We start from the raw sequence: 20795 nt of genomic DNA, 5'->3' as shown, positions 1-20795 counted from the left end.
TTATATTAACGTACCAGGAACAATTATATCTTGCTCAAAATGAAAAACTGATTCGATATCACGACGTTTATTGCTTGGGCTCGAGAGGTGAAGTGACACACTTCAATATAAAAAACTTATTCTATGGAACAAATCGAATACATTTGAAATGATTGCCCGGTCAGTATCAAAAATATCTAACGAATAAAACCTTACAAATGAAAAAGTTTCTAACTGCGTTACACGAGCTACGCCCTTAGGATAAAGTCGAAACTTTATCACAATATCTAACGAATAATATATAAAACCTTACAAATGAAAAAGTTGGAAAGTTTTTTTGCAAACCTTTTAACAAATTGAAGAACTGAAAAGATTGCAAGTAAATAAACCAGTAGGTATGTATTCTTTGAAGTACAAAACTTTTATTTATAAGTAAATAAGTATGAAAAACATAAAGGACAATGGACACAAATATACGGAACCTGGTACACTCCACCAATAGCAATGTCATACATATCATTGTATAAGCTTTTTTATCTAGAACAACCTTTAATATGACAGCTTTGTTGACGTTTGCCCGTCCTGAGATGTAGATCAAAAAGTGTGTAAACGTTAAAACTAAATAATCCATTGATATCTCAAGTTTTTAAAGGAATATCTAAGGGCTACTACGAGTATGTCTTCTAAGTACTAGGTACTTGCTGTGCCCGTTAGGGTTCATAATTGTTACTATAATTTTGCATTTCAACCTTATACTGTACCAACTGGATATTGGGCGTAATGATAAACCCCACCAATAGCAAAGTCAAATACATCGTTGGATAGGTCTTTTCAACTAGAATAACATTTACTATGACAGCTTTGTTCTAATGTTTGTCCGTTCTGAGATATAGATAAAAACAAATTAAAACTAATAATAATCAATACTGTAACCTAATTTTCTTTGAAAAATTAACACCAATGTCGATGTTTTTTTAATTTTGTTATAATCATTATTTAAGTCGTGGTGGCCTAGTGGGTAAAAAACCAACGTCTCAAGTATGTGGATTCGATTCCAGGTCAGGCAAGTACCAATGCTTGTTTCTAAGTTTGTATTTACTGTCTAAGTTTATCTTGGACACCAATGTCTGCACAGCAAGTATTTAGTACTAACAAGACGTACACGTAGTAGCACTTTGGCATTCCTTTAAAAACTTGAGATATCAATAGATTATTTAGTCTTAACTTTTACACACTTTTTGATCTATATCTCAGAACGGACAAACATTTCAACAAAGCTGTTATAATAAAGGTTGTTCTCGATAAAAAGGCACATACAATGATATATATGACATTGCTATTAGCGTAGTGTACCAATCTGCTCATGTAATGTATGCATATAGGTACATTTCTATAATAATTACATTGAATTATAATGACATTGATAAATAAATATACATGTGTCATAAACAATACAATAGAATCTATAATAACATGGCTTGACGGAAATAATCTACGCGTAAATCTTACAAAAACTAATTTTATTCAATTTAATACACACAGATAAATCTAAAATCTAAATAATCTGCCAAGCCCTTTTCCCAGCTATTTTCATACAAAAAAAATACGTATATTAGTTTAAAACCATCCAGTAGAGTTGCGCGTTGCCACTCTTGCAGAACAGATAGAAAGAGATAGCAGTTGCTTTGCGTAATTTGTGAACCACGTTATGCAGAGTAGAGCTAATGTTAACCGGATGACTAGGCCACCACGACCTGCATAGAAAAGGCGAAGTATACGAAACGGCATTTTATCGGTATCATGATAGACAAATACGTGTGCCTTCCAGTTGAAGGCACACGTATTTAACGAAAGTCTTGTATCCAATAAAATGAATCGTCTTCGTTAAAAACAATATATCTGCATACCAGTAACTTCCTGAGTATTATTATAGTGTAGATTATTTAAGACCCAAAATGTACTAACACTTATTGCAAATGAATTGAATTGAAAAAAGAGTGAGAGGAATAGAAACTTGGGAGGAGAATACCGGCATCACGTAGCTGCACGCTTTAAACTTTATTGATTAATTTTCCTTACTTCGGCTTACGGGAATCGTCAGATTTTATATTTTTCGTGAACGTTGAATTACTCCCTTCAAAAAAAAAAAAAAATAGCCGCGCTCGAGAAAGTCAAGATGACTTTTTTTTTTACAAGTTTGTAACCTTCCTACTTCTTATCGTCAATCGCAAATTGTCAGATTAGTGGAATATACACTTTTTAGCATATAACTAACTTACCCTATCTTAATCTGACGCGCTGGAGAATGTCAGATGAAAATTTTTTTTTTACTAATCTGATCCTTTATTCTAGACGCGCGGCTGCATATACAGGGCTTATATTTGGTGGAGGTGTTAAATGGGGTAATAGGTACCTCCGTATATACTAATCTGCCGCGCTTGAGTAAATCCCAAAATCCCTTCTAGGCCTCCCCTACTAACAGTACCACCACCATTGACACAAGAATACCCGACTTTCACACCTTGTAAGTATTTTATTGTGGTTTATTGAGTAATACTATTATATAAAAAAATACACAATATAGATAACATTTTTTTGAGTGTATTTATATAAAATACTCTTTATAAAGAATAGAGATTAACTTTACACTTGAATAATGATTGCATCTTTTAAAAATGTTTGCATTTGGTATTAAAGGGGTCAAGTGTTGATTTGAGAACTTTTGTTGTTACTTAACCCAATCAATTGTCTTAGGAATAATTTGTTTACACTGTTGTTCTGAGCTATTGACTTAATTGAAATGTTGTTTTGCAGCCTCGCGACGTACACGCTCTACAAGGAGACGATCTGCCAGCACAGATGTAAGAAGCAGACAGGTTACGATTGAACCGTGGCATTCCGCTATTTTTTCTTTGAAATAAACGTTTTTATCCTTTTCTGTCATTCAATAATGAATCATTTTGTCTGCAAATGATTTAGGATTGCAAAATAATTGTACAGCAAACTACCGTATGGACCAAAATCACCAAAATAGCAGACCAATCGCACACCAATCAAATGTCAATCTCATCAAATTGGTCTTTTATTAGTAGCAGAATGGCCGATATGGTTAAAACTGCTATTGCGATCATATTGCGATTCGATTTTGACATTATTAACTTATGAGAATCGGGCCCCAGTATGAAGAGGAGCGTGCACAGAGAGAGATGGTGAAAAACGCAGAGCTTGCAGGCATCAGGGGAGAATTGGCAGGCATCAGTGCTACCCTGTTGCAGCTGCATAACACAGTAAAGGAATATGTAGATAGGAATTAAGATTTTGTTAGTGTTTTGTTATTAATTTGTTATGTTTACATAGGATTAAAATAAATAAAACTTTAAGTATATATTTTATTATTTTATTAAACTCTGCAACACACGCCTACTTTTCGGTGGTCGCGTCCATTGCCATATAAGGCAATTGCGCGATCACCGAGGCCGACCAATACGTGGCCAGCCGGCAGAGGGGTGCGGGAGCAAGGGCCCGCTCTCACGAGCTGGGTCGCTCGCAAGTCGACAGTCCGACGCACGACGCCATGTTTTAAGAGGACGCATTGGAAATTTTGGTGCCAATGATCTCAATTTTTCTCAGTAAATACAAAACGGATCAAAATACAACTTGGTTGTTTTCAAAACATGATTACGTAACTTTTTTAACAGAGAAAAATATATCAAACACTAGCCGTTCCCTGCGGTATTACCCGCGCCCGGCGTATTTTTTGCCGCTCTGGTACATGGTGAGCAGTAGCGTCTACCTGCACTTGGTATTGGTATACTCATATAAGTTATGCTACCCTGCTACATGGTGAGCCGTTGCATCGAAATTTCGTTATTGGTATACTTTACTAGGGTGAATTATGCTGTCCTAGTACTTTACTTTTGTGGTTCTGCGGCATTCCGTAAGTTGGTTTTTGTTTAATCACTCCCGTCCCGGGAATCTTACTCGCATTTTTTTTTTCCTTATTTGCTCACCGTTTAGACCTACCCTGGACTACGACAAACATTTTAAAACTAAAATCAGCTCAATCGGCCCAGAAGTTCTCGAGTTTTAGCGAGACTAACGAACAGCAATTCATTTTTATATATAGACTAGCTGTTGCCCGCGACTTCGTCTGCGTGGGCAATATAGACTTTTATATAGCCTATGGAATGTCACTATCACAAAGGATCACCAAAGTAAAGAAAGTTCTCGCGCACGTAGCCACAAAGATAGAAGGATGCATTCATAGATATCGTAACTCGTAACACGTGCTCTGAAATGCGACAGGATGGATTGACATATTAGTTGGTTGTCAAATCTAATGTCAAATATTATGATTGCGTTCAGAAATTTAACTTAAGATTTATCTTTCGATTTCTATATAGTCTTATCAAAAAATAATCGGACAGATTATGATTACGATTCGATATGATTAAAATTGAGTTTCTCGAAGCCGACCACTATTTATGTACTATGTATTTTGAGACTATGCAATTTTGTCGCGTTTGTTGAGTTTCAGAACGCGATATTAGATCCTCCAACGCGCACGCGAATTTGAACTTTATGCAGCGGTAATAAATTACAAATTGACTCTCCATTTTATTTTGAAAACGTTTGTATGGGAAATAGAAAAATGCTGTTTTGAAGATTTTCCCGGCAATTATTAGAATTTTTCTCACCTTTTAAACCTTCCCTGGACCTCTAAAAACATTTTAAAACTAAAATCAGCTCAATCGGCCCAGCTGTTCTCGAGTTTTAGCGAGACTAACGAACAGCAATTCATTTTTATATATATAGAGAAGATACCTCTTTTTAAAAAGAGATTCACATATTACGTGCAAACGGGACCCCTCATGGCATCGCACGCGATAGGATCAGCGCAACCCTCACCGACGCCCTCGTCGACATGCAAGACCGGCAACATGTCCAAGTGTACGGCACGCTTCGACGGGCATAGCAGAGATCCAGAAGTCGTAGAAGCGTTTATCGGCTCCGTGGAAATCTACAAGGAGTGTGCATCTGTCCCCGATGACCTGGCACTCCGTGGTCTCCCGATGTTTCTACAAGGCGAGGCAGCTGTATGGTTCCGCGGCGTGAAGGCATCGCTTACGTCGGGGGATGACGCCCTTGCGGGCGATGTTTGGTGTTCTTCGTCCGCCAAACAAAGTGAAGAACGGACGGAGGTGTTCGTCGGTCGTCTCCGCGCACATATGAGCAGGTTACCTTACACTCTAAGTCTAGACGAACGAATCAAGCTCGACATAGTTTACGGTTTGTTAAGCAAACGTATTCGTAAACGCGTAACGCGCGAGTCTATTGAGAAACTCGATCAATTTTCTTCCTCCCTATTTCTAGTTCCTCCCTACCTCCGCCGTATAGTAGGGGCCTACCTGGAGGGCAGATGCGTCAGTTTTCGGGGACGTGACGGTGCCGGTCGGCACCTTATGTCGTGCGGTGTTCCGCAGGGATCGGTCTTGGGACCCCTCCTGTGGAACATCGGCTACGACTGGGTGCTAAGGGGTGAGCTCACACCGGGCGCCGACATGACGTGTTATGCGGACGACACGCTTGTCACTGCCCGGGGGAGTTTGCACAGGGAGGCAACGTTGATAGCCACAGCTGCGGTATCACAGGTGGTGAACCGCATCCGGCGCCTGGGCCTGGAAGTGGCCCTAAACAAGTCGGAGGCCATCGTGTTCCATGGTCCCCGACGTGCGCCGCCGCCGGGATCACACATCGTGGTCAGCGGGGCCCGAATTGCTGTCGGCCACACCATGAAGTACCTGGGCTTGGTGCTCGACAGCCGATGGGAATTCGGGCCTCACTTCCGGCGGCTGACGCCCAAGCTGATGGGCGCTGCGGGCGCGCTATCATCGTTGCTTCCCAACTTGGGGGGACCGAGCGCCGCCTGTAGGCGGTTGTACGTGGGAATCGTGCGGTCCATGGCCCTATATGGGGCCCCCGTGTGGGCGACATGACGGCCGGCACGCTCGCCATCCTGCCCAAACCGCAGAGGGCGATGGCCGTCAGAGTCATCCGAGGGTACCGCACGATTTCCTACGAGGCGGCTTGTGTCCTGGCCGGATCCCCGCCCTGGGACCTAGAGGCGAAAGTACTCGCGTCATTATACCGATGGCGCGAGGAAGAGCGGGTACGGGGCTCGAGGCCGTTGCAGCGGGAGATCGAGCTGCGCCGAGAGGAGCTCCGTCGAGTCCTAGTGGCGGAATGGCGGCAAAGGCTGATGCGTCCTACCGCTGGCCTTGCTACCGTCGAGGCGATCCGGCCAGTACTCGACGACTGGCTCGGGAGAGGGCACGGCTCCCTGTCATTCAGGGTGACGCAGGTACTGTCGGGGCATGGGTGCTTCGGCAAGTTCCTGTGTCGCTTAGACAGGGAGCTGGACGCTCGGTGTCACCACTGCGTCCATTGTGGGGAGGACACGGTGCAACACACGCTCGCTGAGTGTGTAGCTTGGGAAGAGCAGCGCCGTGTCCTCACAAACGAAATCGGAGACGATCTGTCGCTGCCGGCTGTAGTGCGGAGGATGGTCGGCAGTGTAGAGTCTTGGGACGCGGTGCTTTCCTTTTGCGAGGACGTGATGTCGCAGAAGGAATATGCGGAACGGGAGAGGGAGATTTTGACTCCCTTCTCCGGTCGCAGAAGGCGCACCGGGCGCAGGAGAAGGGCGGACAACGCCCTCTTCCGCCCCCCATGAATGGGTCCAAGTGCGAGGGACTTGGGGAAGGTCCCGCCCCTACTCAGTGGACCCGAGGCGGTGGCACGCGCGTGTGTCGGCGCGTGCCACTGAGGCGATGCACGGGGTAGGCGAAAACCTCACAGTGTGGGGCTGCGGAAGAATCTGGATTCCCGCGGCCCCGCGCACACGTGCAAGGAGGACACAAGGGGGTTTTAGCCGGTAAGAGTCCGACATACCCCTCCGCCTCTCCCCAGGCGGAGGAATGAGGTCCTCATGGACTTCCTGGCAGGAAGTCCATATTTGTCATAAAATCTGCAATATTAATGAAAATATAGCGTTAATTCTAAACACATAATGAAATAATCATGTTGGATATGGTACACATTGTCGCTGAATAAGATTCCTTTCATTTATAATAATAACATTTATTTCAGACCAAAATACAAGATCCATAAGATGTTAGTAAAAGAATACTTAACCTAGTGTTAGTTTAAATAACTTAAATTATTATACTATATAATAATTATTACAACGGGCTTGAATAGAGCTGTCCCATTTATCGCACAATGCATTCAGGATGCTATGCGAGCTATCCCGTATTCTCCCCAGGTTTGAAGCGCATCGCTTGCGGTAATCGCATGAAAGCCATCGACTCTAGCCTCGGCAAACATCCTTGAAGCACATCAAAAACGCGGTAGGTCCATAAGCATCCGTTATTGTACTGCGTATCCAGTACAATAACATCCTTTTCTGAAAACTTCAAACACGTCTTGTTTATATTTGATGTAGGTACTTCCTTACTATATGGGGTGCATTTAGAGCAGTTATTACTGCAAGTAAGCAGAGCAGTTATTACTCCAAGTATTTACTGCAGCCGCCAAACAGTCATCATCATCATCATCATCAGCCTATCGCAGTCCACTGCTGGACATAAGCCTCTCCAAGTGTACGCCACTGAGATAGATTTTCTTCACTCCACCGTGCCTGAGGACGTCCTACACTACGTTTGCCGAGGCGTGGTCTCCACTCTAGAACTCGTTTACCCCAACGGTTATCGGTTCTTTGGCTAATATGGCCAGCCCACTGCCACTTCAGCTTGCTGATTCGGTGGGCTATGTCGATGACTTTGGTTCTCTGACGGATTACCTCATTTCTGATGCGACCCCTCAGAGAAATGCCAAGCATAGCTCTTTCCATAGCCCGCTGAGCGACTTTAAACTTGTGGACCAGCCGTACCGTCAGTGTCCACGTTTCGGCTCCGTAAGTCATGACAGGTAAGACGCACTGATTGAAGACTTTTGTCTTTAGGCACTGTGGGATCGACGATGTTAGGACTCGACGTAGCTTCCCAAATGCAGCACAACCCAACCGAATTCTCCTATTCACCTCTTCCTCAAAGTTGTTTCTACCTAACTGCAATGTTTGCCCGAGGTATACATATTTCCGAACAACTTCGAGAACGGCGCCGTGTATCGCAATCGGTTCCGGTAGAACATGTTCATTGAACATGACCTTGGTTTTGTCCAAGTTGTAGAGAAGATTCAGCCAGGTCGTTCAGCATCTGTTGTAGGTCCTGCAGCGTTTCCGCCATGATGACGATATCGTCAGCAAATCGCAAGTGAGAGATGTGTTCGCCATTGATGTTGATGCCGCGTCCTTTCCAGTTCAGCGTCTTGAACATATCCTCCTTGCATTTAGTGAACAGCTTGTCTCACTCCTCGATGCAACGGTAAAAATACCGCCAAACAGTAAAAATACTGTTTGTTCAACCGATTTTGACTTCTATTGCGTTAGTATGTAGTATGATTAATGGCGGCTGCAGTAAATACTTGGTACTGTAACCACTATTTTGCTTTCAATTCCGTTCTTTTGTCTACGGAATAGACGTCAAAATCGGTTGAACAAACAGTAAAAAAGATTTACTTAAATTTCTAATGTTATTTTAAATGGAGTATAGACATACATATATACACTCTTTTGCAAAAAAAGCGGGCACCTATGCGAAAACTTGGTTTTAAGGACTTTACGTGTATTTCATAGGGTTTTAATGGCTGTAGGATGTTACTAGCATCAAAAGGGTTAGACAAGCATGCGTGAGAGTGTATTCTAAAGGATGATGGACAATTTTGTATGAACCCTGGCCTGATAACCAATAAAGTTCTAATGTATATTATACTATTGCTTATACCCTACAGTTACTGAAATAAAACAGTTCATGTCAAGAATTGACCGGAAATAAGTACAGTCGGGCACAAAAGAGTTATACTTTTTGCACGATTTTTTTTTGTTAAAATAAAATCCATAGTAGAAAAATTCATTGTATGATGTATTTTCGTCAACTTATCACTTATTGAAATAAGCCTAGGGTAGACTATCAATTAAAATATCGATCTTAACAAGGCATAATTGTTTTAATAGCAAAACAATACATAAAAACTTTTACTTCTACCACCGTATATTATTTCCATTATTGGAGATACCATTTCCTCGTTCTGCGGCACCAGGATAGTCGGCCCTAGGTTGTCGAATTATTAGAAAAGTAGTGACCCACCCCAGCTTCGCACGGGAAAACACTATTTAACGGATGTTATTACACATACAAACCTTCCTCTTCAATCACTCTATCTTTGAATACAATAATATATTAAAGAAAATAAATAAAGCGCGGGGTGCATGGTGTCAATAGTTATAAATATTTTATTGACAGATATGAGTAGAGTGATTTTCATTTCGATAATATCTTAAAAAGCACCCCACGCTTTTTTTATTATATTATTAATTTATATTCATTGAAATTTTTAACACTATTTTCTTAATTGAAATTCGTTAAAATTTATTTTGTATTTTTTAGTTCGGTTTTCTATAAAAAGCGTGTTTTTTAGTTTTTTTTTAAACTATTATTTATTTTCTACTTTTTTTTGTTTAAAGCTTTTCAGTGATACGAATAGTTGTCACTATCCATACAAGTGGGAAGTTCTCATCAATACAAAGTATATAAGTCCAAACGAGGTATTGTACATATTCAGTTGTCGAGTTCCATCGACTTTCTCTGGTCTCCATCATCAGGTCAGCTCCCAACCTTCACTGTTGCATAGGTCTTGTCAATACAAATAATTTAAGCCCAAACACGAGGTAGTTTACATATTCAGTTGTCGAGTTCGCTCGACTTTCTCTGGTCTCCATCATCGGGTCAGCTCCAAACCTTCACTGTTGCATAGGTCTTGTCAATACAAATAATTTAAGCCCAAACACGAGGTAGTTTACATATACAGTTGTCGAGTTCCCTCGACTTTTTCTGGTCTCCATCATCAGGTCAGCTCCAAACCTTCACTGTTGCAAAGGTCTTGTCAATACAAATAATTTAAGCCCAAACACGAGGTAGTTTACATATTCAGTTGTCGAGTTCCCTGGACCCTCTCTGGTCTCCATCATCAGGTCAGCTCCAAATCTTCACAGTTGAATAGTGCTTTTAGGCGTACACCTGAGTGTCAAGTTTTTACCCTATGTATGCCTACAACTTTCGAAGGTTGCCCTCGATTTCTCAGGGTTTCCATCATCAGATCCTGACCTGATGACTATGGGACCAACTGGCAGCTATTCCGAGTCGAACAAAAAAAGAATCACGTAAATCGGTCTATAAACCCCGGAGTAATCGATGTGTATGTGTAACCTCCTCCTTTTTGGGAAGTCGGTTAAAATGGAATAATTTTATCAAATTAGTGTATTGTCATCAGTCCTCAATAAATCTACAAAGTTTGAACGAAATCTGGCCGTTTAAAGTGGGTCAAAATCGCGCCCAAAGAAGTCGGTTACAAACCTACAAACATACAAACATACAGGTGAAGCTAATAAAAAGCGTGTAAAAACCGCATCAAAATCCGTTGCGTAGTTTGGAAGAGTTAAGCTTTCAAAGGGACATAGGGTTATAAGGACTGAAAAAGTGACTTTGTCTTATACTATGTAGTGATGCACAAATAGTAACCAAACGGGTGGTCAAGTCCGCAAGGATACATGAGGGGTTTAATCTCATCATATGGCACATCAGGCTTGTTAGCCAGAACAGTCGACAGTCATTGGTGATGATAGATTGATGCCAGCACACCTCCAATTCCACAGGATTATATTTCAAAGCAAGTACTCACGATAAGCATTAAATGGGCTATGAACTTGACTGAACTGATTCGAAAAATCTTTCAGTGGTGGAAAAGCTGCGTTATTTATAATAAGAAGATAGGCTTTCTTTATATACCATACGTGCCAAAGTAGTTTAATTCCATAGGCAGTCGTAGGCTTACAGGACTGATATCTCTTTTCCCCAGTGGTTAAGAATGTTCCACCCTTAACAAAAATTGAATTTAAGCTATTATTTGATGTGCAAATGGATATTATTGGCTATGCCAGTTAAACTCACTGGAACAGCGGAATAGTTACACCTTACGATGTGAATACTAACTGTTATTTTTTTTTAATATGGACACATGCACGTCCTGACTGATATTGACAATAATATAATGCACTTAACGCCCTCCCATACAAAATGAAGTGGTTCAAGTCCATGGGCTGTCCTACGCTATCAAGTGTCATATCTTCGTTCTCCGGTGGTTTACAATATTTTGCCCATAATAAAAAATGAAGCTTATGACATAAGCTATCATTTGATGTGCAAATGGTTTTTATTGGATATACCGGTAAGACTCACTGGAATGGCGGAATACGTACACCATACGTTGTAAATACTACCTGCTAAATAATCTTTTTTTTTTCAATAAACTTGGAAAATATGAGCACAGACACCTTGTGTGACTCGTTCTGACAATTATTGACAATAATAATGCACTTAAACATCCCTCCCATATGCAATGAAGTGGTTCAAGTCCATGGGCCGTCCTATGCTATCAGGAGTTATATCTTCGTTCTCCGGTGGTTTACAAGGTTTTGCCCATAACAAAAAATGAAGCTTAGGGTATAAGCTATCATTTGATATGCGAATGGTTTTTATTGGATATACCGGCCAATTTTACCCATCATCCTTGGAGGAATTTTGGAGAAATGTTAAGAAAATGGTTAAGCCTTGCTTTGGACTAGTTCCTGGCAGAAAGTTCGTCGGCGTTTTGAAAAGTTATTGACGTCAATTTCAGAAAACTGATAATGCAGTTATAATTAATGATTAATGGACTTTACTTTTACATCAAAACATTTTTTAAGAACTATGCGTTTTTGATAAAATTTTCACCTGCTCTAAATGATCTATAGTGATGATTGATGGCAATGTTAAGAGTTTCGGTATTTTTGTGTAAAGTGATCTATTGTTTAGATATTGTACCCATGCGGTTTAAAATATCCCTTTCTCATAAATAAACACAATTTTAGAGTAGTCTCAGTACTTTGGACTGCGACAAAACCAATTTAAAGTTAGCAGTGCCGATCACAACTCGTCTAGTGCTACCAGCTTAAGTTAAGTACCAGCTTAAAGCTGGGTACTCACTTAGCAGTGTAGCACGTACCCAGCTTAAAGCGGGTACTCACTTAGCAGTGTAGCACGTAACGTATCAGATACGGTATCAAGTGAGTACGTACGTAGGCACGAGCCCGCTGCGAGCCGCTCGCGCATGGAGCGCTGTAAGCTCGCGTTTGTTAAGAAAATACTACCCGTGGTACTACTGTCAATATTATAGGTTTTTTTCAACCCTTTTGTTGTCACAGTTGATATTGTCATCCTAGAAAGAGATTTGAAATATATATATATATTTTAATGTTGATATATTTTGGTACTATTTCGTAAATAGATCTGGTAGTTGTGAAATTTTTCATTGCTCAAAATCGACAAGAGTCAAAAACACTTAGTTTTTTTCACAAATAAGTATTGAATACCTTGATCTCGTGGGATTAACTTGATGTATTTTATGCTATCGTTGTACTTGGTGAGTATTTCCGTCGGGACTCTCATAATTTTGTCCTACTCGTTTCTTGATCATCGCTGCCGATCAAACCACTCCTTAACCGCCTTTCATGTTAACGTCACGGTCCCACGCCGTAATTTACTCGCCTACACACAGCTGCAAGACTTCTAGTCGGAGATTGCATTGCAATAAATGTCTCCATTAAGAATCATAAAACTGCTACCTACATTAGACTAAATTGTGTCTCGATGACAGCAGGTTGCATTATACTTTTATTGCGAACTACAAGTTTATATTTAACCACATGAAAATACTTATCCTTTTTAAAGCACAGCGGTGTTCTATTCTATGATACCGTCGATTTGTATCTAAAACTGTACCTGCGCATCCTTTTGTTTCAGTCGTTCCAGTAGTTTCCATAGTCGAAAGCGACGCAGGCACGCTGGCCAACTTAGGAGTACTAGAGGAGGGTACCAGTGCCCTCACTCTGGAGTGCCGAGCTCATGGCAACCCCAGACCCTACGTGTGGTGGACCAAGAACGGTCAAGACGTCGCAACCAACGGAGCGAAGCTCATCCTTGCTCCAGTTTTTAGGAACCATTCAGGTAAGGGCTGGACCAAATCAAAGATCTTGTTTTTTTTTTTATTAATCATATTTACAATAAATAAACTCTTTTGTAAAAAAAAGCGGGCGACTATGCGAAATTTTAGTTTTAAGGACTTTACGTGTATTTCAAAAGATTTTAATGACTATATTATGTTACTAACATCAATAGAGTCAGACAAGTATGCGATTAGGATTACTACTTAGCAGCAGCACGGGTTGAACATTCAAGGTGGTGTCGACGATGTGTGACTAGCTACGATGTGTGTAACTATTTATCTAAACAAAAGAAGTAAAGTTTGTGACGTTGTGGAAATCTCTGGATCTAGTCAACAGATTTGGAAAATTATTACGTAATTCTCACAGGAAACAAAGGTCTGACAAAGCTGTCATTTGTACATTTTTTTTTTGACAGCAAGTCTGTCAAACAGTTTTACTTACCATGGATAACGTGGTGTCTAGTTCACTGGGTTGAAGAGATCAGATAGGCATTCCAAGTAAATATTGGTACTCAAACAGATTCGGTTTGACTGGAAGCCAACTGGAAGAAAAATAAGTGCTGTGTATACTGTGCGTCACTGTAGGTCCCGGCTGTCATTGAACATCCTTGGCAGTCGTTACGGGTAGTCAGAAGCCAGTAAGTCTGACACCAGTCTAACCAAGGGGTATCGGGTTGCCCGGGCAACTGGGTTGAGGAGGTCAGATAGGCAGTCGCTTCTTGTAAAGCACTGGTACTCAGCTGAATCCGGTTAGACTGGAAGCCGACCCCAACATGATTGGGAAAAGGCTCGGAGGATGATGTATACTGTGCGTCACTACTGCACACCGGTAAAATTCGCCTTTATAAATAGCACTTACAAACGTTCGCTAAATAACATAATTTGTGTCACACGTAGGTAAACAGGACAACAGTAATATCAATACAGTCAGCCACCCTACTGACGCCATCTGCCCCCGGGTAGAGGCGACACACGCGCCTCATCCGCCATTGTAACGGCGGTAAGTTGTCCTCCTTCAGTACCACCACGTCCCCGCAGGCGAGGCCTTGTTGCCCGGTGCGCCATTTGGTGCGCTGCTGCAACTCGGAGATGTACTCAAGGCGCCATCGCTCCCAGAAGTGCTGCCTTATTTTCTCAATAAGCTTGTATCGGTTGGTCTAGTAGCAGTGATGGGCTTCGTCGGAATAGACGTAAGTGGTCTCCCAATTAAGAAGTGGCCTGGGGTCAGAGGAGAGGGATCAGTAACATTGGACGAGAGAGGAGTCAGCGGACGTGAATTAAGAATAGCTTCGATTTGCGCGAATAGCGTTTCTAAATTTTGCTGATTTAATTCCAGCTTCAAATATACCACCGAAGTGGGTGAAATATGCGGGGCTAAATACAAATTTAATTCCTTCAGAAGTAGCATAATCACTAACAGATTGACGGCTGGATCTAAGTAAGCAATCTGCCTAGTTCATTGTTTGCACCCACGAAATTCCTGCCGTTGTCGCAAAAGAGCTCATGACATTTTCCTCTACGTGATATGAAACGCCTAAGGCATAAAATAAAAGCTTGAGTACTTAGTTCACTCACCAGTTCTAAATGTATTGCCTTTGTACTGAGGCAAACAAATAAACATAAGCAACATTTAGTGATACGATTACCACGACCTTTCCGGTTACTAATCTATTAAATGTTGGCAGTTTGGCATCAAACCCTATCCATGCTATTTCTGCATGGCATTGATAAATTATTATATTACTAGCTGTTGCCCGCAACTTCGTCTGCGTGGGCAATATAGAATCGTCAAAATACTACTTATCCCGTAGGTGCATTCTTTCACGTGACAGTATAATTAGGATTAGCACTTAGCAGTCGCATAGATTCAATGATCAAGGTTGTGTTGTGGATGTGACCATTTATCTAAACAAAAGAAGTAAAGTTTGTGACGTTGTGAATATCTCTGGATCTAGTCAGCCAATTTGGAAAATTATTACGTATAGTGCGTAAGTCATTTTCACAGGAAACAGCTATAATCTATGTCTATATGCTTTGAGTCTGACAAAGCTGTCATTTGTACATTTTCTGTAGCTGCTGTGACTAATGAGATGCCAGAAAGTCTGTCAGTCTTACCATGGATAATGTCTTGTAATGTGACTGGATTGAAGAGATCAGATAGGTAGTCGCTCCAAGCAAAATATTGGTACTCGAACAGATTCGGCGACTGGAAGCCAACACCAACATAGTTGGGGAATAGCAGGATGGATGATGAAATGAGTCATCATCATCAGCAGGCGCATAGGGTAGGATAGTTTCACTTACTCACTATGGTAAGGCTGACCCCACATTAGGCGTGCGCGATCCTCGGGCGTGTGCGTAGCGCGGGCGTCGCGAGCGCGCTGCGTGAACATCGCGTTTTGCTGCCCTGTGGCATGTGTGAAGAGTGCAAGCGACGCGCTCGAGGCGAGCACGCGGCGCTCGAGTTGCGTTCTTACCCCTTCGCCCGCTATCAGTTAAACGTCAAGGAGAGCGGCGCGTGCGCGCCGCGAGCGCGCTACAAATGCCGCAGGGCAGCAAAACGCGACGCTCACGCAACGCGCTCGCGACGCACGCGCGGCGCCCGCGCTACTCACACGCCCGAGGATCGCGCACGCCTAATGTGGTGGCCTAAGCCGGGACTCCACCGAAATGTTTGCATTAGTTCACGAATAGGCAAAATGTACGTATCTGAGAGAGTCCACTTCATGTGTTCGTACTTGAAACCTGCAGTTTTGCCAAGATTTTCAAAATGTACGCTCGCAATTTGTCATTTCTTGGTGGAGCCAGCAAATCAAAAGAAACATAAGTGTTGTATACTGTGCGTCACTACCGCACACTGGGAAAATTTCGCTCTTGCGGAGGACGTTTATATACCATATTTTGTGTCACACGTAAACAGGACGACAGTAAGTATCCACCGAAACACTTTCAAAGATCTGATGAACGAACAAATCAGACCTGACTTGGTCACCTGGGGCCAATCAGAGCTCTATGAAGCGATACTACGCTTTGGTTCCTACTGTTATTGTGGTTTCTGAAAATTTATTCACCTCATTCAACGATGAATGTAATTCTGATGGTACTAATAAGAACACTTTGCTTAGCGCAGAAGCTGACGTTGGCAGGTCAACTCTTTTGACTTCTCGAATAGGATACCATTGGTTTTTGTGCAATGCACACCTGCAATGCATTCTGGATTAGGATAGGATATAGGTGGATAGGATTTGCAACAGAGAACAATTCTGTCTTTGTAATTGAATGATATCAAACGTAGTTTTATATAAAAGGTGTTTTTTTAGACTTGGCTCGGGTCTAACTGAGACTGTTCGTAATCGTGAACAGTGTATTAATTGCGATCGGAAGTTGAAAGTAAGCATGTCTCTGGTATGCGACGCGTATTTTGTACGTTTTCAGACGCGATAAGGCAGCTCCCATTACTTATCTGCATTTTGTATCTGGGCTGGTTTTTAAAGCTACAGAAGCCTACATTATCTCACGCTTAGCAGCGCTTGCGAGAGATAGATCCTGATTTCTTCTAGGATTAAGTTTTCATATTTTGCATCAGAAAAAATAATACTACTCACTCAAAGTAATTTGTTTAAGGCCACCACATTAGTGGAAGATAAGCTAAACTATGTTTATGAAAAATCCTGATATGAACTCCATCTGTAACTTTAAATTATAATTAATTGTTCCACTAAAGTCATCATTTTGACATAATGTTCAAAAATAATTTAGATGGCACCGTTTTAAATTTGGCTGAGATCTATTAATTTTCCTTTCATCAAGGTAATAATTATAGTTGGATTTTGATGTGGCACGGCAAACTGACAAACACTATTGAAATGTCTATCGAAAAATTACACTACGTGTTAAAATATGGTGAATTACGGAAAATACACAACTCCATCTATTGAAATAATAGTATATAAAGAATGTAAATGGTAATTCATTGTTATTTACCACCTCGCTTCTTGATGTATTTTATTTACCACAGATGGAGCTACTTTAACCTGTACTGTTTTGTCAAACAGATTGCGTGTCGTAATATTTTACATCTTGAATTCACTAAAATAATCATATCTTTTGATAGAGTGAACCGATTTCGATGAAACAAAGCCTAAGTAATACCCCAAGTTACGTAGAACTTTTGTATATAAGCATTGTCTGCATTAAATTCGTAGATTTTACGTGAATCCCGAACAAACAATCACTTTCTACAGATTTATTATATGTATAGATTAATATTTGACATTCGATTTGCACTAATACAATTTTAATTTAAATACACTTATATAATACACTAATATAATTTATCTCACTATTTCGCTAGTTTAGAGGTCGCATCTAAGTATTTATTTTCATTTAATTTACTCACCTGGGGTATGGCCCACGGAAATCACACCGACTTGTTTGTGATAGTTCTCAAGTCTTGTACACCATTACTTTCCAACAAACACTTTCCACAAAATTGCAGTTTTACAAAACATCGCACTCATTACATAATTCTTGCGTATTGCGTAATACTTGGGATAAGCGCCGCCATGATTTTGGTTTATTGCATGACATTTTGATATTGACACTCACATATTTGGCATGGAATGAAAAATCGGCAAATCTGCGCGAGAGGCTTCCCGAGTGTTGCCAAGGTATATCTATCTATTTAGTCGATTTTAGTCTGTATTTATTTTTTCTATTATGCTATCTGTTTAGTTTATTTTTAAAAGGTTTTATTCAGCTTACCCTGTTTGTTTTATTTATTATTTATTTGCACCTTATTTAATTCTTGCCCCAGCAGACGTCATCGCGTTAGCTTCGGCTCTCGCTGAAAATCAGCGCTGAGGCTTTTGTCCTGTACAGGGTCTCAGCATTATGCTGAGCAAGGGCCGTTTCACGTGGGGTGGGACACATATTTCCCATTACTGTTTTTTAATTGTAATTCGTCTTTTCTTGTCTTATTTCTAACGACTGTTACTTTCTTTTTAATATTATTTTTGTTTACTGTTTGTAAGGCTGTGTCACACGCGTGCGTGAATAAACGTATTTTCTTTCTTTCTAATCATGAAAGGCCCAGCAAAGTCAACTCCACACGAGTAGAAAGGAAAACAAGCATTCGTACGCACTTCGGGTAAATGACCCATTATTGGCTGCGTGGTATTGTTCGTAGGCGCACGCAAACAATACCACAAAATACAACAGAAGTCAATCTACATATAAAGCGCGTTCGAGTCACGCAGACATAGGTGTCTATGTGTGCGTGTTCACAGACGCGCTGTCTCAAAACAACTCAAAACAGTGCGAGCGCGGCTGCCGCTTTCTTGAGATACGCGCGTCACTCACAAGGTAGGTAAATGTGCACGCGTTGTGATACCTACCTAACTGTAATTTGACTGTAATATTTTTAATTTTTATAACAAAAGAAAAAGTACTAATAATGGAGCAACAAAAAAAGTCGAATTATAATTGTTCAGTGGACGGTTGTTTTAATACAACAATAAACAGTTTTTAGCCTGCCGTATTACCTATAGTATGTACCTACTTATTTTCTCATATTTCGATGGTTCGTTTAATAAACGCAGTAGGTAGGTACAGTTAGGTGGGTAGGTAAGCGCCCCGGCGGCCTCTGGCCCAACCTCCCAACCTACCCTCAAAGATTATTATTACTAGTAGGAGTTGATAATTTTTGTGATCATGGCGACAGTATGTTGTAAGGTAGACGAAATAAAACTCGCACATCAAGGTTTCTGTAGGTAGAAGCAAGCTTAGATCAGGGACTGTACCAACCCATTACATACAATTTTTTTTTGCAACTAAAGAGGTACTTTGTTTTACATTGTGTTTTACGGTTTCTGAAAAGGTTCGTTATCTCGTTCAAACGAATTTCCGTTGAAAGTGTTTATTAACCTCTTGTATGCCACATTAAATATTTTATTATTATTGGTTTATATTTCATTTTTAATGTTTTACTCTCAACAATAAATCAAATAATTAGATACGAGTACCACTACCACGTTAGTTTTATGCGCATAAAAAAGTTGACAACCCTAGCGCGACCGCCGAGTGGCATGAAAAGTGAAGTACATACATGAGATTGACTTCTGTTGTATTTTGTGACAATACATTGTCTAACTACAGTATTTATCACGCACCGACGCTAACAGCAGCTGTTGACCTGAGTGGAACAAACGTAGATGTTCATTAATCATTATTAGCTTGGTGAAATGATGTTTTGAATGTAATAGTATAGGGTGCTTTTTATCAAAATTATAATTTGAGTTTCCTAAACGACCACCCACACGAACTATATCGTTCTTATCTACAAATGGAATCAACTGCAGCAATTTACTCTTTTGTGGTAATTGTTTTCCTTGCTTGAGTAACCCAATTTCAAATGAAAACGATTTTAATTGGCATATTTTAATTAGCAACATCACTGAATTATTTATTTCATCTGAACATAAAGGGCCTGAATATTTATGTTTGTTTTTATTGCAATTATTAACGAAACGTTACACATACGCAAATGTTCTACTTAATTTATTGAAACTGGAGTACCTTTTGAAATCTATATTTAACGTACTTAATAATAAAATGTACGAATAAACAGCTAAATATTATATTCAGTGTTTAGAGATATATAACTTATGTGGAGCTAATAAAACAATCTTTCACAACAAGAAAACAATAAAATTCAAAGCAGCTCTGATTCAGTTAATTGTTTTTTCATAAATTAATTCACTGTTAAGTTAGACTTAATAAACAAAATTAAAAATTTTGAAAAACCCCCGACGGTAAAAATCTTATTGAAAAATAATAAAATAACTCAAAACCCCCGACTTAACCCAATTATATAGGAATATCCGTCGGGGGCTGCCATTAAACCAGCTAAAGGATTCCTAGTGTCGTGAATACAATTATTGAAGAATTGTAGATGTTTAACCATGACATAAAATACACTCAATTAATTATTGAATTTTCATATAGAAAAGGCAGCCCCCGACGGTTATTCCTATATAATTGGGTTAAGTCGGGGGTTTTGAGTTATTTTATTATTTTTCAATAAGATTTTTACCGTCGGGGGTTTTTCAAAATTTTTAATTTTGTTTAATTTTATTTCAGGCTTTTTAGAGAGCATATACGAATTATAGTCTATATAATATGTTATTGCAATATTATTTTGCACTGATATTGTAGCGCCCGCTAGTGAGTTACTGGCGTAATTTTTATTATTTGGGAACATGCATTAAGCACGTACACATTGCTGATGAAAACAGAATTGTAATCAGACGTTTTGATTATATTGCAATATTGTTTGGCACTAATATTGTGGCGCCCCCTAGTGAGTTATAGCCATGACACCTATCTAAGAACATGAACTCATCGAACTCAAAACCGTTATTGAAAACCGCATCAAAATCGGATCATTATTAGTTTAGAAGGTAGGTGGGAACATTACTTTGCTGTTTTGCTCTAATATTGTGGCGCTCTCTAGTGAGTTACAGTCATGACACCTGTCTAAGAACATGAACTCATCCAACACAAATACGTTATTGAAAACCGCATCAAAATCAGATCAT

General features: G+C 40.3%; 1 protein-coding gene across 1 annotated transcript in view; it reads left to right on the top strand.

Annotated features, from left to right (window-relative positions):
• LOC135117212 (hemicentin-1-like) overlaps window positions 1–20795 on the top strand; it is a 475120-nt gene that overhangs the window by 212977 nt on the left and 241348 nt on the right. The window contains exon 6 of the mRNA XM_064035808.1: window positions 12996–13199. Within this exon, the coding sequence (XP_063891878.1) occupies window positions 12996–13199 (204 nt within the window). The remainder of the gene's footprint in view (window positions 1–12995; window positions 13200–20795) is intronic.

The sequence above is a fragment of the Helicoverpa armigera genome, chromosome 8 (genome assembly GCF_030705265.1).
Source record: "Helicoverpa armigera isolate CAAS_96S chromosome 8, ASM3070526v1, whole genome shotgun sequence".
NCBI lineage: Eukaryota > Metazoa > Arthropoda > Insecta > Lepidoptera > Noctuidae > Helicoverpa > Helicoverpa armigera.
This window is presented reverse-complemented; position numbering and strand designations above follow the sequence as displayed.